The 23914-nt window shown below is 36.9% G+C and overlaps 1 protein-coding gene across 1 annotated transcript in view; it reads right to left on the bottom strand.

Moving 5' to 3' along the window:
• The window catches only part of LOC140148787 (uncharacterized), a 66391-nt gene extending 42555 nt beyond the window's left edge, over positions 1-23836 (bottom strand). Inside the window, exons 1-2 of the mRNA XM_072170861.1 lie at positions 23720-23836; positions 19579-20573 (exon numbers count right to left, since the gene is read on the bottom strand). Of these exons, the coding sequence (XP_072026962.1) occupies positions 19579-20393 (815 nt within the window). The 5' untranslated portion in view covers positions 20394-20573; positions 23720-23836. The remainder of the gene's footprint in view (positions 1-19578; positions 20574-23719) is intronic.
• Positions 23837-23914: the final 78 nt, after the last annotated feature.

Genomic DNA, 23914 nt, shown 5'->3' with positions numbered 1-23914 from the left:
ATTGAAGCTGGCTTCCCTTTTAAAGGAATTTTTATCTTCTTCTTTTATTTCTTGCATAAAAGTGGAAAATTAAAGTTAACAACATATTGGCAATATAATTTGCTTTCTCATCTTAATGATCAAATTTTGCATTGTAGAAAAAAAAAAAAATAAAAAAGTTCTCCTCTTTTAAAGTTTTTTTTTTTCTGTCAGTGTAGTTTTTAGCTGTGGGCCTACTATGGAGTGCAGCCTGTAGTGTAGAGGTGTATCTTACTGACTTGCTTTTAATACTGACTTTCTAACCTTTTATAATTTTATAATATATAGTTACCCCTTTGGCTCTAAAATCATAATTACAAGATTCTGAATTTGTAAACCTATATAGACCCTACCGAATACTGGCCACTCGTCCTTTATATTTAAATAAAAGTCTCCCCTTCATAAAGTACCACGGGGCAATTCGCAAAATAATACCATAACACATGTGAAATGCTGAGGAAGCCTGATTACCTTTTTAAAATAGCTGAGTGGGAGGGTTTTTAATGAAATATTTTTTCACGTCAGTGAAATGATGCCATTTGCCTCCACATCTCATATGCACAGTTTATCCCTTACATATCCTGAATAGCTATATAGCCCAACCCGGTGGTTAAGAGGCTAGGAAATAATTCCTAATATCTCATACCCTAGTTTGTATGCCTTTATCTAATCTTGCCCCACATGACAACTTACTATTTAGCCCTTAAACCCAGCAAAGAGTCTGCTCAGTGTAGGAATTTTTTAGCCTTTTTTATAAATATGTTTGCAATTGGCTTATAGCCATCACATGCTGACAATACACATAACTGATTGGTTAATCAAACTAGCAGGTCATGGTCAGGCCTAATCACAAAGTAAACATATCATCTGTATAGAAAACTATGCAGCAGGCGACTTACTTCAGAAAAAGTTCAATATAACTACATTGCATAAAACTAAGTCCATTATCTATAATAGTTAATTGGTCAAATGTTTATTGACTCTTGTAATAACCCATGTGTAGGCCTATAAACCTGTATAATATTGGTGTTCATAAAAGCAGGACTATGAGACAAATATCCCTGACCCTGACAAAAGCTAGCAAGAGCAAATGGCTGTGTAATTTGTTTACTTTAGTGATAAGGCATTTTGCATACATGTACAATTTTCATTTCATTTTATTTATTTTATTTATTTATTAGACTCTATACTTCGTAGTTTATAGCCAAATTTGTTTCCTGTAGGTGGCTTAATAAAAATTCCTTTAAAAAAGGAATGGGGCGCCCAATGTGAGCTTGGTCGTGATGTATTGAATTTCATGGTGTTTAGATTTGGTATTATTATCTCATGAAACCCGGTGACACCTCATTATAGAAATCAGACCTGTTGATAGGTTGTAAGTAATAGATAAAGGGTGCGAAACAGACCATTATCAGAAATAATGGGCGTGTTGTTCATGACTGGTGAGATGTTAGTTGGTTTGAGGTTGAGACCCGATAGGGTTCGAAACCTCAAACCAACTAACATTGAGCCAGTCATGAACAACACACCCATTATTTCTGGTAATGGTCTGTTTTGAACCGCTTATCTTACATATCTGGCGAGCAAAATTAAATTGTTTGCATCAAAATATGTATATATAATTGTTTAAAAATAAGTTTAATGCCAAACTGTATACTTTCTTGAATTAAAAACACTAACACCTCAGGCGCCAGCATTATCAAATCAATAATAGTTATTGATCTCAATTTACATTTGTATTTGAAGTGGTTTGGTAGGTTATTAATCCGCTGGAGTGTATTCACCCCGTGACCGTTGTTATTCAAATGATTACTGAATAATGCAAAGAGTTGTCAACGTTTGTTCTAGGGTTTCAACACCATGAAATTTATATTTTAGAAAAATGTGAGTAACCAGATATTTGAAACACCTAGTAACGTGTGTCCAATGGTGCTCCCCATTATGGGTAGGTCACAGTAAGGCTTTGCACTCCCAGCCTCTTGACTTGTAATGAGTACCGCAGGTTAGTTGCGAAGCTCCCCTGGTCGGGTAGTATCCCGGGGGTTCTTGCCCAGTAGCTAATTAGCATGGACCGTTGAGCGTTTTTGGGTTGGGCAAGGATAAAGACAGATTCCTTTCTAGAAACTAATGGGAAGTTTATATACATGTACTGAGTATACATTCAACGAAACGGTTACTTTTTATTTATGAGTATTACCTCGTTATGCTAATTAAATATTAATTTGCATAAATTTAACTATCTTTATTGAGCACCAGTGGTGTTCTATAAAATAGTATTGTTAATGTTATACGGACTGCAGTAGCCCTCTATAATTTTCTCTTGCCATGTAACATTTGCATTTAAATTGAGCTGTAAATGCATTTGTTTTCTAAGTCTACCTGAGACTAGTAACTTGAACTCAGATTCTACATGTATGTTGTGATCCTTTCCATAGTGTTTCTAGAATGTCCATGGTATTCCTTTTGATTAGCTCGCAGCCCGAGACCGTTATCTTGAGCTATTGTGTTGATAATGGTCTCTGGGCAGCTAGCCACCTCCATTACTCTAGGTAATGGTGTGGGCAGCGAACCTTAAACAAAAGAAATACAATGGATAATCTGTGAGTAGAAAAGGGCTAGACGTATATGAGGGGATAGCCTTTTCCAGGCACGAATTGGGCCATATACAGGGTGTCCCAGAATGATCTGTACCGGAAAAGATGGAATTTTTTAGGTATGAAGGGCATGTTGAATGGTCATATTGTCTTGCATTTTTAGTTCTACATATATTTAGCTTTCTCAGATTTTTTAGATTTTAAAAATTGGACGTTTCTAGTAGAAGTTATAGAAGATTGCGTAAAAATGGTGAATTCTAAGTTTTGACAACGCAACCTATTTTGAAAATCTGTAACATTACTAACCGTTCAGCACAAAGTTATTTGGAAAAAGTTATGCAGGTATTTTAGTTGTGCCCTGTTCATATTTCCACTAAATAGCCGATATCTATCTATTATTTATGACGTTCTGAAGCAATCATCATATGGAATTAAGGATTTGTGGCCTAATCCCATTCTCTCTTTGGCGGTAGTTTTAAATATAGTTAATGTGGTGTGAGGTCCATGTCATTTGAAATGCTTGCAGAGATCAAACTGGTTGTGGTACAGAAAAGACGGCTCCTCAATTTACTGTACAGTAGCGTGGATTTCTTTCAAAAACTTACTGGCAAACCGGCAGCTATGTTGAGACATAAAGAAGATTCATTAGACGATAGTGTATAACGTAAAGAAGTTTGACGAAAGCACGGAATTGTCAGGAATCGGCAGAGTGAAGCTTCAGGTGCTCGTAAGACTGTAAGAACTAGAGCGAACATTGCAGCTGTCCGGCAAGCTTTAAGGCGTGACCCCAACAGTAGTTGTCGTCGAAATGCTGTGCCAAACATCCCACGTTCTTCATTTAATCGTATCGTGCCATTTTTCAAAGGTATGCGAGTCGTTTTTCATCGATTTTACATTATTGCATGGCACGCCAAAACAAATAAAGGTAGCGTGCTGAAATTAACAGAATAAGTAGGAGACATGTCCAACATTATAATGCTGGTATCAAAAATAGATACACTGCCCGTCTTCTATTTTTAGTTATTTTTGCAAACACGGTACAAAACATTCTGGGACACCCTGTATAAAGAAAGTTTTGATACTTTGCAACGCAATAAAAACCCTAAATGCAAAATGAGATCCTGTAGGTGGCTTCCGAGGTGGCTTAAAAAACTAAATGCAAAATGAGGTTTTTAAAAAATATTGTTTTTCAGAGTCAAGACACAGGTATCATTATTAAGCCTCATATCACTTATTTATTGTCGAATAAGTGCAGAGTAGGAATAGATATGAATATTAAATGTTAGACCAGTATTGTTATTTCACTCCAGAAAATTGATTTCAATTCTATTCAAATTCAATTCTTTCTACACCTGGAGTCTTGCTATTCAATTCCAATTCAATCCACCTTGCTTTAGAATTAATTCAATTCGATTCCAATTCAATATTTCAATTTCAAAATCATTTCATTTCAATTCCAATCCAATGCAGTGAAATTAACAGCTAATCTATTTCAATTCAATTCTGAGCATTCATTTCAATTCCAATTCAATTCCAATTCCAATACAGTTGCAGTTTGTGTTTTACTGACACTGCAAAAACTGTGTCTAGAGATTGAACACTTTTTTGTCCTCGATTTGTACACACAAATGTAAAATCTAAACACAAATGTCAAACTTCAAAACATCAAGTGTTTATAATATCAAAACACAAGGCATCAAATTACTAAACATGTTTAGTATTTAGACATGTTTACAAATCGAGGACAAGATGATGTCTATAATGGTGTTTAATATCTAGACGCTGTTTTGCAGTGCATGTTTTAAATTTTACTACCAATATTATAACACTTGAGTAGGCAACACAAAGTCAAAATCAAGTGCACTACATGTACTTGTCACAAAAGCATTTCAAAAGAAGATACTTTATTGTTATGTTAACTCACTTTTCACATTCAAGCATTTCGAGTGATCCTTGACCTCTGGGTCCTATTTTATGAAACTTCTTAGTTCTTAGGTGACTGACTTCCTAATATTTGTCTTCACTTCTTGTCCACATTATTTTCTAAACTTAAGGTGTGTGGTACATCCGATAATGGGACCCTGTCCCCACACTGACCTCAAAGATGTCAAAAATCAAGGTTTTGATACTATTAGATAGCCCCTACTTGTCTCCTGCTCCTTCTAAGATTTTACACCCAAAATCCTTGTACTTTTGAAAAAGTGTGAAAAAAACTGTCAAAGATGTAAGTATTTTCTTTAATGTTTTTTTTTTTCACAATTTGTGCAAAATATGTACAATGACTTTTGAGCATAAAAATTAGGAGCTTGAGAAAAATAGGGGCTTTATGATTTGTGCCAAAAGTTTTTAATGTGTGTCTCTTATGTGAATAGAACTGGAAATGTATCAGAATTCGGAACGGAGTAAGGGCACGTTTTACAGGTGGAATGATCTGGAATCACAGACATCTGCTTGTGAATTGAAATGCTGAATTGAAATCAAAGCTGAATTTCATTTCAATTCCACTTCATTCTTCATCACTCAGCATGATTTCAATTCCAATCCAATTCAATTCTTCATTGCTCACGATGATTTCAATTCCAATCCAATTCAATTCATGCCCAAGTCCACTCATTTCAATTCCAATTCAATTCCAATGCATTGAAATGAAAATCGCCCAAAATTCATTTCAATTCAATTCGATTTCAATGCATTGAATTAACATTAGACCAAAGTAGCTCAAAGTACATGTACTATACACCTGATCCGTGAACTTGTCTTTTTTAAAGACAAATTCTTGTTTGTGTAAAACCTGAAGCATCATACCGGGGTATGTGTAAAATAATATTTGAATATTAACTGTACATCATATATAACGATTCGTGATACCCAATCATGCTTCAGTTTATGTGATTTAGGAAGCAGAGAATTTTATTTCAATTTTATATACGCCAAAATATTTTCTGAATAATAAAAATTAACACTGAATTGATGGCGGAAATTTTATGTAAAATTTACGTAGGTCCCCACTAAAGATTACTGTTTGCGTCTTTATGGGAATTTAATCTTTTAATATCTGAAAGAACTTTGGGGACCTACGTGGACTACGAATCCAGACCGTCTTACAAGAAAAATGGTAGGCTGACTAGGCTCCCTACCTTGCAGCAAAGTATTCTTGCAGAGCACGTGCATGCACGAAATCAATCAATTGATTTCGTGCATGATGTGTATGTATCATAGTGTACGCACCTGAGAATTCAACAATATTAATAATGGTAGCTCTACACATCAATGTTTTTAAGCAGATAAAATTCCAAATTATGGTACGTTTTCTGTCTTTGCTTGTCACGTGGTATGTTGAAGTAATGAAGTAATTGAAGTTGTGATTATATGTTCAAATTTTCAAGATGGCTCCAACAAGTCAGTTGGCCGAGCGGTAAACATGGTAAAGGCGCCGGTAATATGTCGATACGATACTGTATACATGATAGCGGTGCAGCGTGGGTCCGAGCCCCACCTCTGCCGAACTAAATTTCCTTTTTTTTTTTTAAATTTCATATTATGTTAGGGAAATGTGCCTGGGAGAATTTATGTATGATGAAGAGTGGTGTGGGTCTATAGGTTCATCCCCTGCAATGGTGATCCCCAGCCCGACTTGGGTCTTCACTCTTCATTCTAGCTTGTGCGAAGATTTTGTTTTTATAGGCCTATTTGTTTAAAACAGCATCACACTCACTCCCACAGCCCACACCCCCACACACAACGCATGCGCATCATAGTATAGACATATGTATATCCCTATTATCATTGATTAAATATTTTGAGCTCAAAATGTAGAAATATACACTTTGAGCTCGTGTTTACTCAAGAAAACTCAAGAAACTTGCAAATTTTAGAAAAGAAGTTGCATTGCGTTCGAAACACTAGCATTTGTGAGTCAAGTGAAGTAAAAACATCACGTTTCCCAATCCAAAACTTGCAAGTTCTTAAACTTGCATTTTGATTTTTACTAGGGCTGGTGGGGTCAATTTGTGGTCTGAAAGTGCAGTCGTGAACTTATTTTCCTTTCAAATAATAATCCCTCACTCAGACATCAGTATGATACGAGTGGTTATTTGTTTTGTTTTATCGAAGAAATTAGCACATGACACAGACAAGGTATTATTAATTGCACCATTCGATCCATGCAACATGTATTGTTGGTAACAATAAAGGACCATTTCCTCTATACATCTTCCCAATCTTGGTGTTAAATTGATATACCTAGATTTGGAAGACGTGTGTGCACTTTATTATTACTTTATTCATGTCGTATTTTATTCATACATGTCGTATGTATACGGACGTTGAAACTTTAAAAGTAACAGTCCCCAGCAATTTAGATATGAGCTCTTTGATGTCCACTCCCCAATCAGGGAATTCCCTTTTAACAAAGGAGCACCTGCGTAGTACAAGGTACTGCAGCATCGGCGCGACAAGGTCGCACTCGTTCTACTTGCTGTGGCTTCATGTATTTATCATATAGCCTATTATAAATATATCTATTTCATTCATAAAAACAACATTTGAGGCTTTAGGTATTTTAGTCTCAGCTCAAACCAAAGTAAGAAAGTTTGAATTCTTATGTACCGTAAACGTTCGTCTAATGGCGCACATGGGCTCCTTTGCCTTGGGGTAAATTTCATGTACAAAGAGAGAGCTACCACCTCTAAAAATCACAACAAGAATTAAGGGTATGTGCATGCCCTTATTTGCTGGTAGGATTTTTGTGGGAGGGCACTTTAAGTTTGTGTCTAAAATACCAGTTATATCAAAGGGGCCCATAGCGCCATTAGGTGAACGTTCTACGGTATATCCATTGACAATACAACAATATTCGTGTTGTAAAGTAGGGGGAAAAGATCTAGGCCTCAAGAAAGAAAGAACAGAAATAAATAAAGAATAATTAAGGACATAAAGAAGAATTTTGCCCTAATGAATTTTTAGAAAGAGCTGAAGCAAGAAACTGAGTTTCATAATCCAATCCTTTTATAGTTCGAAATGTGTGCTGCCGACAGAGTATGCGTCCCTTTGTGTGGTTCAGTTCATGGACCTAAAGACCCGGTTTAACAAGAATGTTAAAATTATGTTACGCCAATCAAACATTTTTAGGCCTAATATAGAAACTAGTAAGCCTACATACCACATATTGTTATTGAAAACCCGTAAGGAGAACAGCAACCCTTCACAAAAGAGAAGCTTAATTTTAGTGGTTACCTATAAGGATACCAAAACCAGTGGCGTGCGCAAAGGGGACAGGGGGATGTGCCCCCCCCCCTTTTGTCAAAAGTTCGGGGAAATGCACCCAATCGGGGGGGGGGGGGAAACTGGGGAATTAGTTATTAAATTTTAAAACAGTCAGAGAATCAAGACCCCTGAACCAGACTTTGAAAACCTGCGTACGTTACTGCCAAACACACGCCTTGGTGGTGGGCCTATATTATACATCATAGATGACTTGGAATAAAGGCAGATAAAGCAAATATAATGAAACCTTTAGAACAATAAACACCTATATACAAGCCTAAAATAACTCTAAAAACCCTAACATGGAATTCCAGACTTTTGGTAGTCAATTGAAAAATTCCAACTTATTTGTGTAATTTTAGATACCCTCTATAGAGGCGATGGAATTCAGATTTTTTGGTAAGTCAATTGAAAATTCCAACTTTTTTTTTGATAATTTTAAAAAACCCTCTATACCCCTCCATGGAATTCCAGACTTTTTTGCTAGTCAATTGAAAAATTCCAACTTTTTATTTGGGTATTTTTAGAAACCCTCTATAGAGGGCGATGGAATTCCAGATTTTTTTTTTTAAGTCAATTGAAAATTCCCACTTTTTTTTGACAATTTTTAAAAACCCTCCATACCCTCCATGGATTTCCAGATTTTACATGCACTAAACAGGGCGAAATCCAGGTTTCTTCCTCAAGTATGCTTTGGAATTCCAGACATTTTAGAAAAACAAATTTTTGCCCTCTATAGGGGGGGTGCATGTTTTATCTGGAATAGCCCAATGAAGGTTCTCACTGTTGGTCTAGACCCTTTAAAACTTCTACATCTTGTTGAATTCCCTATGTAAGGTTGAGTTACATTATAGGAAAGGTTAGTTACCTATTCTATTCTGAACATCTAGCCAGTTACCATGGTTACTCTATAATTCGTCATGCATATCCACACAAACTTGATACACGTGACAAATTAATTTTAGATACCATGTTGTCCTGACCACTTCAAAATATTTGCCACCAATGTGTATTATACTATCATGACGTTTTTAAATATACTTTCCGCTATGCATCAAACATACTTCACATGTTAAGGCTGCATTCAACAAACACACTAAATAGGGCAGATTGCCTCAGATTAAGTAGGTCAAATGCTACTTAACAGATAGCGAGTGAGTAACTTACAGTTCAATTGATCAAAACCTGGGTTCAGACCGGGAACCAAGCGCAAGATAACTGTATTAAATTCTTATTATGCATCGGTTGGCCTATATTGCTGTCTTCAGTAGATAGCATCTAGGTAATCTATATACCAGTAACCCACAAAGCTAGAGTTTGATCTGTATACAAATAGATGCTAATTACTGGTTTATCACTCTAGTTCAAGACTGCTTAGCATCAATATGGGACTACAATGCTGGCCATAAGTGTTGGGACGGTTTGATAGGGTAATGTAAATAAGCCCCCCACTCCCCCGATCAATGTTGAATTCGACTTTTTTGGTCACACGAGCCTTGTGGCACCCAACATTGATTGGTGGGGAAGGGGAGGGTTGAGGTGTTAGGAAAGTGTTTAGGCTTGACACCAAAGAAACCTCCACTTTATCACGTTAATAATAACGGAAATAAGGTCATACTATAGTGTACGTTTTCCATAAGTGTCCCAACACATTTTGGCCATGGTTGTATTTGAAAAGTTGAAAAAAATCATCTAATTTCAGTTTTTTGCTTATAACTCAAAAAGTAAATATGATATTGACACCAAATTTGGAGCAGTTACAGATCTTATCATGTGGCTTTACCAAAAAAATTTTGGATGGCTACATTTGACATTTAGGGACTGGTCACTTAAAATGTCTTAAAGCGATATTTTGGCCCTGTCTAAGTTCACTATTCGTCACTTTAACTGTCAAAAACTTGGGTTTTAAAATGGAAAATTATTGTTTCCACCAATTAAAATGTTACATTACAGCTATAGAAGAAAATAAAAGTTATCACAACATCTCGTGATCAAAAAACAAATAAAGGAATCGAACCCATGCACACTTGTTTTCCCAATTTACAGAAGTCTACCACAAATGAAGCAACAAATACAGCGGATATGAGGGACCCAGATCGGAAGAGCGTAGTGGAAGCGAATATAAGATGATCGAAGGATAATGTAAAATAAAAAAAAAAAAGAAAAGAAAAAGATATATAAATAAATTCAGGGGCTCGAACCCGTGTCCACTGTGCCTGTGGCAGATGCCGTATCCATTGCACCACAGAGCTGTATTACTTTAACAGGCTTAAACTGTAATATAATGCTATACAAGATGCATGTATATAAATATACTCTCTACGGACGATAAACAGTCAAACAAATCGCACTTTTACGGCATTTGTTTCATTAACTGAATATTTATCATATAGCAGGTGTTGGCTGACATTTGTGCTCCACATATATTTCAGTTTTGGGCTGGGGTAAAAGGAGTTTGGGACAAAAACGAATGATATCCACGTTTGTAAAAAGAAAAAAAAAGTAATATTATATTAAAATTCTTTACTCTTTAAAGGCGTGTATACTGCCGATTTTGTCCGTATCTATCCGGACAAAAACTGAACTAAATGTGGAGCACGGGTTCAACCCTATTCATTTATTTAAATTTTTTTGGACTTTTATTTTTGTTATTATTTTACAATATCCTTCATCATATTTATTCTGTTCTTGCTGCTCTATTAAACGGCATCTACAGCCAATGTCCGTTCCCTTCCTTTTTTTCTGTATGTCTATATATTTTACTTTCTATACTTACTATAAGTTTCTTTGAAAGCGCTTTAATAAATTTCAGTCATAAAATGTAATTTAAGCCTACTCCTGCCGACTATGATTATATTTACACGATATACTCGTTGCAAATACCACATACGTTTTTGATGCAAGCGATGAAAATGATTAAAGTTTGTTGTTGTTTTTCTAAAAATTAGCTTTTTTTTTAAATTTTAAGTATTTTTTCCCAAAATCACTCTTTTAAAAGACTTCAATCAATTCCTGTCAACAAATATCATGTATTTCTGGCGATTAAATCACTACTCTTTCAAAATAAAAGCGTCATTTTACATAAAATACGTAGTTGGCATAGGCTAATAATGTTCAGAACGCACTGTAAAATACATGATATTGCGTATAAAAGCGTGACCGTATCCCTAAATCACATGAGGAAAATGCAATAATTTTTATATAAGTGAAAAGATAAATAGTTTCTCCGTTTTCATGTAAAATTTGATGAAAATCCAAGCTATGGTTGAGGAGATATGGGCCAAAACACACATTTTAAAATTTGATTTTTGTACCTTAGAGACAATGCTGGCCATAAGTGTTGGGACGGTTTGATAGGGTAATGTAAATAAGCCCCCCACTCCCCCGATCAATGTTGAATTCGACTTTTTTTTGGTTCTCGATCCTTGTGGCACCCAACATTGATTGGTGGGGAAGGGAGGGTTAGGTGTTAGGAAAGTGTTTAGGCTTGACACCAAAGAAACCTCCACTTTATCACGTTAATAATAACGGAAATAAGGTCATACTATAGTGTACGTTTTCCATAAGTGTCCCAACACATTTTGGCCATGGTTGTAGCTCAACTTTGCATAACTAATACTAAATCAAGTGGCTTAGAAGTTTGAATGCATGAAGAATGTGTCTAATACATTTTTAAAATCAACACTAGAGTTTTCTGTGATATAAACTTTCATTTCGAGTGGGGGTGCTCAATATTGAGGTTTGCGCATATGCGACCCTTAAGTAAGTCCCCATAGTTCTTCTCTGCTGCCTGAAAGACCCCTTTTTTCCTATTTGCTCTTCACAGACCCATCCCCCTCTTTATTTCCAAATAAAATACTCACTAAAAGACCCTTTTTTACATTGAAAGACCCTCTTGGTTTTTCAATTCTCTCTGAAAGACTCCTTTGTTTTTTACTCTTAATTTTGCCCCTAAGACCACCACCATGACCACAGTGAAAGCTGTGACTGCACACGCATGGTGCCACTTTACTCTTTGAATACCCTCCAAGGCTTTTCATATACATTTACACATATATTGGTTTAGTTATTTTATAAGTCACAAGAACAATTTGACAATTGAGAACCAAAAAATGTGACACAGTGTGAGTAAAATAAAATATAAAATAAAATAAATGTTGGTATTTATACAGCGCCTTTCACATGTGCAATGTACCAAAGCGCTTTACATTTATTCCGCTGTCATTAGAATACGGTCAGCTGCCATACAATGCCCAAGGCATGCTCATACCTTTGGGCAGCGCTCAATGGACAATATTCATAACAGCTCCCCATTTCACTCCTGGGTAGAGAGAGGCAACTTAGGCAAGTAAGGTAAAGTGCCTTGCCCAAGAGCACAACACGGTAGCACCGCCGGGGCTCGAACTCGAGCCTGTACCACTGCGCCCTCGTAGAAGTAAAGACTTCTCTGGTTCTCAACCTTCAAATTATAAGCGTCTGTTGTTTTTGACACTCAACCTAAAAGTTTAATAGTTACCTGCAAAAACATTTTAGTTGTCCTGACAATTTGTAGAAGAGAAAAGTTTACTCAAAAATTGCAAAAACAAGATAAGCGCAAATGAAATCCTCCAAAGATCAATTTACAGTTCAATGAAATTCAAGCCTTGATAGAAATCTAGAATAAAGGTTGTTCAACTGAAAAGTTTGAGTGTGGTTTGGTTGTGTGGTGCTCAGTTTCAGGTTATAAATCCGAGTGAAACAGTTCTAAAAGTCACCTTGGTTGAACCTTGTTCTGTGCTTTATATAAATATTAGAAAATTGTCTGATTTGTTTGTTTACAAAAGAATCTTTGTTTGCACAACCGGGTTAACTATAGGCATTTTGAGCAAATTATATAAATTTTAATGTATTTTGGACTGTATTGTTTTGATACATGTGAGCTCACTGAGATGTACTATGATTTATTATACCCGTACACTATACATGTATTATAGTCCAGCATCCAGTCACTTGCTAGATCCAACAACATACAAAGCATCAACTACAAGACATTTGATTGGACACAACACCACAGCCAGAATCACAGCATCCGTGAAAGTAGTACTCTGTATGTACATTTTAAAATTGTATTCAAAATATTGTTGTGAGTGTAAATACATCACATGTGTTTATCAAATGTAAACTTTATACTTCCTTGTATCATTTGCTCTGTCTACTTTCCTTTTGAAACTCAGGCAGATAAGATTTGTAAGGTATAGGAAAATGGTGTTGAACTCTGAATAAAACCAGAGATCTCTGGATTTAATATAAAAACTTACATTTTTAAAATGTCTCTTTTGATGAAGGAAAGTTAATTAACGCAATAGTCGTAAGATAACACTAAATATCTTATAATCTTGATAAAACAGACATATTTGTATTCATGAATGTAAAATTCATGTGCAATGCATGACCTTGTCCCCCGTAAACATGTTTTCAATGTTACGTTTTAATCCATGGCTTCAGCAACTGGATCAAAGTTGTTTTGTAGCCTGTAGGGTGTTAAATGTATGTAGGTTGATGCATTAACTGGGATTATGCTTGCAGATTGCAAAACAAGGGAACAAAAATCCAGGCACCAGGGTTGTTTTTAATCATAAAATCACTACTTCAACTTGTAGTACAGTACATTTTTAAAGAGTTCTAGTAATAATAGAGCTTTAAGGGGTACTACACCCCTGGCCAATTTTGTGCCTATTTTTGCATTTTTCTCAAAAATTATAGCACATGGGTGACAAGTAAGATAAAATGTATATTATAGGGCAAGGACTACAACTACTGTACTGAAAATTCAGCAACTCAAAGCAAGTAGTTATTGATTTATTGATCAAATATTGGTTTTGCCTCATTTTTGACTGTAACTCCACAACTGTTGTCTGTGTTGAAATAAAATTGCCAGTGCAGTAGTTGTAGTCCTTGGCACTTGCCCCTATAATATACATATCTTACTTTTCCCCTATGCGCTATAATTTTTGAGAAAAATGCAAAAATAGGCACAAAATTGGGCAGGGGTGTAGTACCCCCTTAAGGTTAAACAAAGTGTTGAAGGGCTTTACCTCCAGAAAAAATATATTATTACCTTATCGTAAGAAAATATGTCTACTTATCATGTGAAAAAAAAAATCCGGAAAAATTGTGTGAAAATGTGTTTTAGCCTATTTTTTAGCTGTTATCATGGTTATCAAGCACTATTATTCGATTTGTTTACAAGCGCCAAGCAACTGTCGTCTGGGAGAGTGATTGACATCTTTATTATTAGAGAAGAATGGAATCTGTATAGTTCATGAATATTCATGTAGTATTTACACAACCTGTATCCCAGCCATTTTGCCTAGTTATCGTAATCGTTCATATAAGGCGCCCATATGATCCATGGTGTTAAACTGATATTCAACAACTTTATATCTCTCGATCTTTGCGATCCGAAATATTGAATTTCAACTTTAGGCACATCTCTAGCAAGGTAATAAATACCTGTCACAAATAGAGGTCTTGAAATGTTACTTGCGACGTTAAAAATGTGAATAGAGAACAAATCGGGTTCAAACATGCTTCAAAAATATGAAGGTAATTGTCAGCGCCTACTACCAGAATAGCGGAAGAGGGCAGACTTCATAAGGGAGTGTTCATATATTTTAGTGGGGACAAAGAATTTGTAACTTATTTGGGAAATTTCCTGGGTTTTTGGTTTTGTTTTTTTTTTTTTTTTTCCTGTTCGGGTGGTTCGGTTGGCACATTTTCGGGGCATTTTCATGCACTTTACAGGAGTTTTTCTTGGTTTCTCTGTAGCTGCCGTGTGTACTTTTCCCCACGTAGGCCTACAGGGTATAAATCCCGGGGTATAAATAAATAAATGAATAATAACATATAAAAAAAAAGAATCTGGAACTTCAACGTCAAAAACAAGACAAATTGTACCCTGCTAAAAATATCAACCCATATCCTCTCTGAGAATAAAAATAATAAGACTCAACCTCACCTGCAAAAAATATTTTTTCGGGGATAATTTATAAGGTGAAATGTGTCGTGGGGATGTGCGGCAGATTTGGGGTGCATTTTCAGCCATTTAGTTTAGACTCTGTTGTATTTTTAGCCATGATTTTATTGACCCTCAGTGTCATGAAAATTAGGTTCAAGAAGGGTATTTTCAATAATTTTCTCGAAAAAGTAAATATTTGCGAAAACTTTCAGTCCAAAAGTTGATACAATTTTGGGTCTGTTTTCTTCAAATTTGGTTTAAAATCGTACCGTAGTTTTTTGTTTTTACAGCCTCACATCCTTACCCAAACCAGCTTGAGAAGGTTCCCCCGGGTGTGTGCAAATTTGTAATTTATAGGCCTACACTCGTTATTTAAGCCTAAAATCAAAGTGTTAATACCATTAACACTGCCATGGCCCGATTTTGTCGTGATGACTGGCTTCCAAAATGTAGGCCTATTTTAAATTATAAATCTGGTCCCGCTAGAGGTGTGTTTTTACCCGGAGGTCTCTCCCTCGGGTTCGTGGATGTGCCACAGTTTTGGGGTAGGCCTACCTTTTCAACGACTATGATGGGTGGGTTTACAGCGAAGACCAACTTTTAGGCGCATTTTGGCAAAAGTGCCCTTAAAAAGCGTCAAATTAGGCCAAATTTGGATGACTTTGATCCTTGGTACAAATGTTTTGAAGAGACCCGCCGAGGTGTTTTTATTTAAAAAAATGGTCGGGCCTGCTAAAAAAACCCTCCCGGAATCAAGCATGGGTAGGCCTACCAAAATGCCTTGAGACCCCCCCCAACCCAGCGCCGGGACCTACATGACATGATATTCTCCATGAGTCCACCAGAAAATATAAAAATACAACATTTTGATAGGCCTACTATATTTGTCTGTATAAAGAGCTAGGCGTGCAGGATTTGCCGACTCAATGTTCATTTTGAACCATTAATATTTGAGCCACGGCGCTCGGGAATGTGAAAAGCGGGGGGGAGTAGGAGCAACAAATTATTCAGGACGATGCGTGAGATTTTACTCATTTTCCAGCTTTTTGCGTGAGATTTACTACCGAGGCGTGAGATTATACTACCTTGGCGTGGGACCGTGAGCAATGCGTGAGAGTTGACAGCCATGCTTGTAGGCCTATACCGCGTATGTCTACCGTGATGACAGTAAGCGTAGCTGCGGGGGGGCAATTGCAAAATTGCCTATTTGGGCCCCCGCCCCTAGTGCAAGGAAAAAAAGAGGGAAAGGGGGGGGGGAGAAAGAGGAAAAAGAGAGGAGAGGGTGAGAGGAGGGGCAGAGAGATGGGGAATCCAAACTATATGCAATACAGCTCAATAGGCCTACCATACGATTATGATAAGCCTGGCAAAAATTGAAAATTTGGGCCCCCGCCCCCAGTGGGAAATTTGGTGGATATTTGGGCCCCTCCCATAGGGCCTACAGTCTTGCCCCTCCTGGAAAAAATCCCAGCTACGCCTGCTGCGTGATGATGTTGCAAAGTTGCGGAAGTTCATTCATAAATTTCCCATTTCCACTCGACAACAACAGACCAGCACGCAGCGCCAGCAGTAGCTAATCCCGAGCTAATCAGAGACATGTGCGTTTCTCTTTCAACAGAAAATAATGTGACCATGTGACTGACACGATGTGCGCTTCAAATAATTATGCTCTCGGCGTCAAAAGTATGATAATGGAAAAAATTTATAATGAACACTCCCTTATTTAGCCACACCTTTCTCGTGTTGCCTGGTATATCAGCAAAATCCTACACTATCGCCTTCCCTTGGTAAAATCCCTGATAAAAACTTCGTGATATTGAAATTGAATTTCAGCGCCAGAACTTCCGTCATTCTAGCATCATGGATGGATAGGCTATGCAGTGGCGCCGCTAGAGGGGCAGTATTTCCCCAATATTTTTCTTTCTCATCCAGTTTTTAGGCAAAATCCCCACAATTATGTAATTTTCCACTTTTTGCGGCAATTTCAAGTGCAATAAGTGCCCCGTCTCAAATTCACTTCCCCGGCCCCATGCCGGAAAAAAATTCTGGTTCCGCCACTACGGGTATGGCCATAGCTAGAAGGCGTCCCCGTTGCCCTTGGTTATGCTGGGACGATGAGAAATTTAGAGCTTGTTCAATTCCGCCAATTTTAGAAATTTTAAAGGTAGGCCTATATACAGTGTAGGCATGTATATAGCCTATAGAAAAACGGATCACAGTCAAATAAAATATAAAAATCGTAGGCCCAATAATTTTACTAATGGCATTTATTGAGCTGCTCACTTCTTGAAAATCCTATGGTTTAATATTGATATTATATAATTGAGCTCCTTGTCAAGCTCCTCAGTAGGCCTACACATAGGAGAGTGACTAACTGAGCTCCGCTATTTTCAGAAATGAAGGCCTGGCCTATTAAATGAATAATTAGGATTGAGGCAGCCTTTTGTTTCATTTTACAGAACTTTTTAATCCCCCAAAATTAGTGGGTTTTTTAATGGGGAGTAGGCTTTTAAAACGAAATTCAAATTTGGCAATATTTTCCATTGCTTAATGAATTGATCTGCGTGAAAATGCCTAAACATGTGGCCAGAGCGGGATGACTGGTATAAAAATCTTAACTTGTGAGAAAGGGCGTAGGCCTATGGGGTTGTATGAGGCTGTGGATCACGAAATGCCCTTTAATGTGTGCTAGGTAAAGTCATTCTTCCTTTCGACCTGCCAAAATCAGTAATTTTATTCCCTCCCCGGCCCGGCTTGCCAAAAATTGCTTTCTCGAAAGGCTGTGCAATCAGTACCGGTATTAGCCTACTAATTATAAGCCAAAATTTCCAAGCGACTCGCTAAAAAAATCGCTTGCCTCCCGTCTCGCCAGCGAAAATCGCATCCGCACCCCCTTGGCCTGCCAAAATGCCCCATCCCTTTGCATATAGCCTATATATAGGCATATGCCAATTTTTTGTGATCCCCAATTTCCATACCCATACCCATACCTTAAATGGATTTCTAAATATCTACCTGTTGCAAGCGCAGCATTAGCGCTGGATTTTAAGCTAGAAAATACCTAAATATTTTAAAATCCAAACTCGGCAACACCACTTGCCCTCGGAAACACCACTTGGCAAATACAGCCCGTCGTAAAAATGTTGTACGTAAACATGTGTTTTAAAAAGAAATGAGAGTGTCACTTCTGTCCAAAAATTTGAATTTTGGCCTTGAGCAGCGACAATCAGAGGTAAGAAAAACACAGTATGGCGCAGCTTGAAATATAGAATCACTATATCAATTTTGAAGTGTGTACTTCAAAGCACAAGTCAAACGAGGTGAAATGGTTCGAAAAAAAATTGATTTCGCTGTATCTTTTATCGCGAAACTAGACAATTTGGCAGCAGCGAGTCGGAAAAATAGCAAATATCTCAATTTTCTGCTATCGAAATGAAAATTTAAATAGCACCTGCATGCAGAAGAGGGTTTATAGAAATAATGTAGGTCAGAATTTTGTCTATGAAATCTTGCACGGAATTATTATTACTGGTTACAAAAGCGACATACAAGTGGAGGCCATTTTACTTCAAATTCGGCCAACATTTTAAGCTTACATAAAAAATCGAGACAACCAATATCAAGAATGAATATGCACATTCTTTTATTGACTTGTTTGTAATGTGCGTCGAAGTTCCCAACAAAATCGCCACTTCCAATGAGAAATTATGGCCGTGTTCCCAAAAATCTTGATGCTCGGATATTGAAAAAAATTGAAATGTTTGAAAAGTACATTTCATTTTGAGCCAAGTGGAAAATTCAAGCATAATAATGACCCTTACACTTTCAGCTTTTAGGCGTAGTTTATGCGTTTTCTCTCCGATATTTATTTCCAGAAATAGATAAGTTTAAAGGGGGGCTACGTGCATCCCATTTTGCTTCTGAAAATGGCAAAATTGTGTATAACCTTAAGAACCATGGTTTGATGAAGTCATATGCCTTCACACTGTAAATGGGCAGGAATGACAAACCAGGGTTGTTTTTTACATAATGCTTTTCGTGGTAGCCATAACATGAAAAATTAAAATGTTTAAGATATTTTCTCATAATATCAAGAGCTATACAATATAGGGCTTGTTTATACTCATTTTAATGTATTTTTAACACCAATTCCAAATATGGTCATGGAAATGTAAAGTTCTGACATTTTTGAACTTTTAAAGAAAATTGGGAACTTGTCGTCTGCAGTCGACACCTGCATGGGGAGGGTTAAATAATTAATCAATTATAACAAGCATGCTGCTTGTTTAAAAGGTATGCTTAATACATTACAAGGAAAAACTGACTTTCATGGTCTACATGTAATGTATAGGGGAATTCATGTTTCACATCAATATTGCATCTTTTGGTTTTATCTAATTTTGCAAGATTAAAAAAACAATGACAGACAAAAGACTGCTTAGTGTGGATTTCGTGCCATGGATAGCTACTACTAGCCATTCTTCGAGTCAAAATTGGTTAGAAAATGTTGTAAATGACCACTGTTCACTGATGTCTGGTGATTTTTTCTACAATGTTGCCAATTTACTAATTCATCTGCCCATTTCCCCCTAAATCCCCAAACAATTTATTGCAGTCAGGAATGTCACAAAGGCATTGATATGCATAAATATTGCATATCTAAATAAAAATAATATACATGATACAAATCTTTATTTTACTTACCTAATTTTCTTCCTCAAGTATGACCCAATAAATATAAGCAAAGCAACACCACCAGCAATAAGGAATGGAAGAAGGAAAAATACAACAGCAGGATGCCTTGTTCTCTGACGTTTCGGATGAGAAGTACCATTTGTCACGGGTGATGATGAGAATGATGGAATGGAAGAAGATGAGGTTGTTACAGGCATCTTTGGTGGTTTGACTGTTGGTGATGACTTTGTTGTTGATAATAATGATGGTGGTGATGATGTTGAAATTGGAGTAGGTGGTATCGGACTACTCACCATCATTAAAGTCTTTTGTGACAAGGGTAATGTGGTAACATTTGAAGGAGCACTAGTACTTGCATTTTCTGGAAATGAAGTGATCTCAGTTGTCATTGTTACATTAGGGTCTATTGTCACGAGTGTGCTGTTATAGTCATAACTCGGGACTGTACTCCCGGGAGCTCCAGTGACATTTGCTACCACTTCAGCAGATGCTGTTGATGCATTTTCAGATGTTGTATTATCCGCAGCTGTCATTGTCACAAATGTTGTCGTCTTGTACCATGACGACCCTTTGTTATTTAGGCTTTCTAGAATTCCCATGGAATTTTGTTTCTCTTTGTCATCATGTGGTCCGATAGGCTCATCTTTTGAAGGTGGTGGAAGGTCTTGAGCATATTGATCCGAGAAAGAAAATTTGGGACGAATTGTGGTGCCCTCTTTGCTTGGCATCGTTGATGTAGGGATTCCTTGCACCAATGATGAAAAGGTTGACCAAACTAGTAGAAATATGGCAACAATCATGTCAGATTTCTCCATTCTCTCCATTATTTAACTTGTTGTGAATAGAACTAGGAGGAAAGCAAAATGTAGCATTGTTCTTGATGGTACTGAAGTATTACATAGCGGTTGATCATTCGTCCAGCTGTTTGAGATTCAGGTCTTGAGTGGAGTCTTACAGATGGCCTACATTGTAGTACTCAGTGTGTAAATATAAATTTACAAAATCTGCAAATATAAAATCATAAATTAAATCATTAGCTTACAAGTTCCTTCAGGGAGTAGAATCTGTATGTGGTTGTATTTTAATAGTAGATAACAAAAATTGCATGAGGTAATCACAGTATCAGTGGATATCACAAACTGTATGAGCCTGTGGCTGTTTTCAGTAGATAGTATACAAATATTAACTGTCTATGAGTGTGATGGTCGAAATATAATCACAAGGTGAAAGATGGATTGTTCCATTCCACGAGCGGAACGGCGAGTGGAATGGAACAATCCATCTTTCACCAGTGATTATATTTCGACCATTACACTAATTTAAGACAGTTAATATTTGTTTTATATCACTCATGCATAAATTCTATTACTAAAATACTATTTAAGGTAGGAAATACATTTTTTCATCAACATAACATCATGTTTTGCTGTGATATACTTCACATTTTGGGGTCCACCCCATAACTTAATCGGCGAGGCCAAGAGTCAGCGCACGGCTTGGCGCAGGCGCACTCACTGGCAAAGCACATGATGGTAAAGACTATCACACGGAGTGGGTGATGGTAAAAATGGCAAATGGTAGCAAATGGTAATCAACCAATGAACTGTCTAGAATTTATGTATGAGTGATATAACACAAACTGTATGTTGATATCTTCAGTAGATGACACAAACTGCAGTTGGTTATCTTCAGTAGATAGCACAAACTGCTGTTGGTTATCTTCAGTAGATAACACTAGGGGCATAGCCATGATTTATTTGGGGGCTGAGTTTGAAAAAGTGGACTTTTTTACCTTTTCCCAAATTTCAGAACTTTTATGACCAAGAAAGCATAAAGAACTTAATTTAATGGGCAAATTAGGACCTTGATTGACTACAAAAGCATTAAAAACCTGGGTGGTGGTTTTTTTTTCGCTAGCAAAGTCAACCTTTTTGATCTTTGATGATTTGGGGGAGGGGTAACATTTGGTTATCTTAAGTAGATAGTACAAACTACATGTAGTATCTTCAGTAGATAGCACATGCTGCAGGTGGCTAATATCATTATGTATGTGGCTTTCTTTAGTGAATAGCACAAACTGCATGTGGCTATATTCAGTAGATAGCACAAATGGCATGTGACTATCTTCAGTAGATAGCACAAACTGCATGTGGTATCTTCAGTAGATAGCACAAACTGTGTGCTATCTTCCATAGCATAAACTGCATGCTATCTTCAGTAGATAGCACAAACTGCGTGCTATCTTTCATATAGCATAAACTGCATGCTATCTTCAGTAGATAGCACAGGCTGCATGTAGTTTAGTAGAAGAGTATAAATTACATGGCTATCTTCAGTAGGTACATTGTACTAGATAGCACAAATTGAATATGGTTCTCTTCCATCGAAAGCACAAACTGAGAGTGGCTGCATCTCCATCTATAATATGGTATGGTACACCACAATCTTTAATAGATAGCACAAACTGCATGTGGTTTAAAATATCTTCAGTACGGTACATAGCACAAACTGTATGCTATCTTGAGTAGATAACAATGACTGCATGTGCTTATCTTCAGTATTATACTACAAATTGCATACATGGATATCTTCAGATGATAGCAGCTGTATGTGGCCATCTTCAGTCGATAGCACAAACTATGTGTGGCTATCTTCACCTCGCAATAAATTTATCTCCTCCCAATATCTGCACACAATTTAAATTTTTGATCAACTTCAGGAAATGAATTAATTGATTATTCAAAACAATATATGTCAACATCAAGGTATGTCATAAATATGAAGAACCATAAAGCAATTGCCTATACATTCAAAAGTGACGCATCACAATCACTTTGCGCGTGATCAAGTGTCAGCTATCAATCAACCGTATAGGATGATAAAACAAGTCAAAAGAATTTAAAATATAAAGTGACTTTCTATATATACAGCATGCTCAGAAATCTAAGCCTCCCAATAACAAGGAGCATCAGTCAAATCTTGTGATTTATTTAAATGCCAGTTGCTTGACGCCAAATTTACACTACTTATTTAAGTGTGCCAGAAATTGATTTAATTCTACATTATTTGACACAGAGAAGCGATTTTTTTCTTCTTTCATTGACAGGCCCCTGTGTTACAAGTGTTTGTGAATGGTTCCTTCTTCCTACGTGAATACCTCAATTTTGAGTATTGTCACATTGGCTTAACGTGCACAGTTTATCTATATGCACGATCCTGGAATGACCTAGGATTGATCAGAACCAGGGATGGTCCCCCCTTCTCTTTTCGAATAGCTCCGACACCGTGCACACTGCACAGAGTTTGACCGGGGGGGGGGGGGGCACTTACATTACGTGATGGACAGTGTGACACCATGCTCATGTATGGACTCTCGAAACGCACCCTAAACGAGTATTACTCAGCGCGTGCAAAACATACCCTAAACAAGTATTTTGCCATTTTTTAACACAAGAAGTAAAAATTCATGTTCATGGTTCTTTTTTAATATTTAAGAAGTTTGATGTTTCTTAATAGCTCTTAATGTTTTACCCGATGTTTTACCCAACGATTTGTTCTGATAGAAGCCAAACAATAGAAGGCTATTTCACCCTTTTTTATTTTGACATTAAACTTTGGTACCCTAAGTTAGGCCAAGTATTTTGCTTGGAAAAGTATATCCTTTTTCCTGATTTTTGGCGTTTTTGATACCCTAAACAGGTACAGCGCTGTACTTGCCCATGCTGAAAAACAACCCTTTTTACTTGTTTTTTTAAACGAGCATGGTGTCCACCTTGAAATACAATCCTGAAAAGCTATCTTCTGCCACAAAAAGCAAGTATTCAACACACTGACACTGTCACTGATCAATCCACAGCATCAAATATCATTATGAGCTCATATGGCTGTGCTTCTAATATACAATAAACAGTAAGTTTTACCATGACATTGAAATATACACAGAATCCCACATATAGTCACGTTCATTCAGCCTGCATACATTGCATAGCGAGCGTGCACAATTCATTGCTCATCATGCATCATCATGATCATCAACATGCGAGTGATTTAAGATTTTGGACTGCAACAACTTCCGAAATGAAGGTCGCAAATCATCCAAAATTATGCACAGTGACGATTAAAAAGTGGCTCCAAATAATATTGACAATACCTTATTTGCTGTACGTTGACATCGCCATCCTAAAGAGAACTGCACAGTCGTAATTTCATGCAATTATTCCCCTGTACTACTGTTTGACATCGAGACAATTTCCCAGGGCAGCGATCATGGTGTAAACAACATCAGTCTCTGTATCAGATCTGTAGTCGATGTTTCATCATTGGAGTGCTCATGTACACGAGCTCA

Source organism: Amphiura filiformis, chromosome 3 (assembly GCF_039555335.1).
Source record: "Amphiura filiformis chromosome 3, Afil_fr2py, whole genome shotgun sequence".
Taxonomy (NCBI): Eukaryota; Metazoa; Echinodermata; class Ophiuroidea; order Amphilepidida; family Amphiuridae; genus Amphiura; species Amphiura filiformis.
This window is presented reverse-complemented; position numbering and strand designations above follow the sequence as displayed.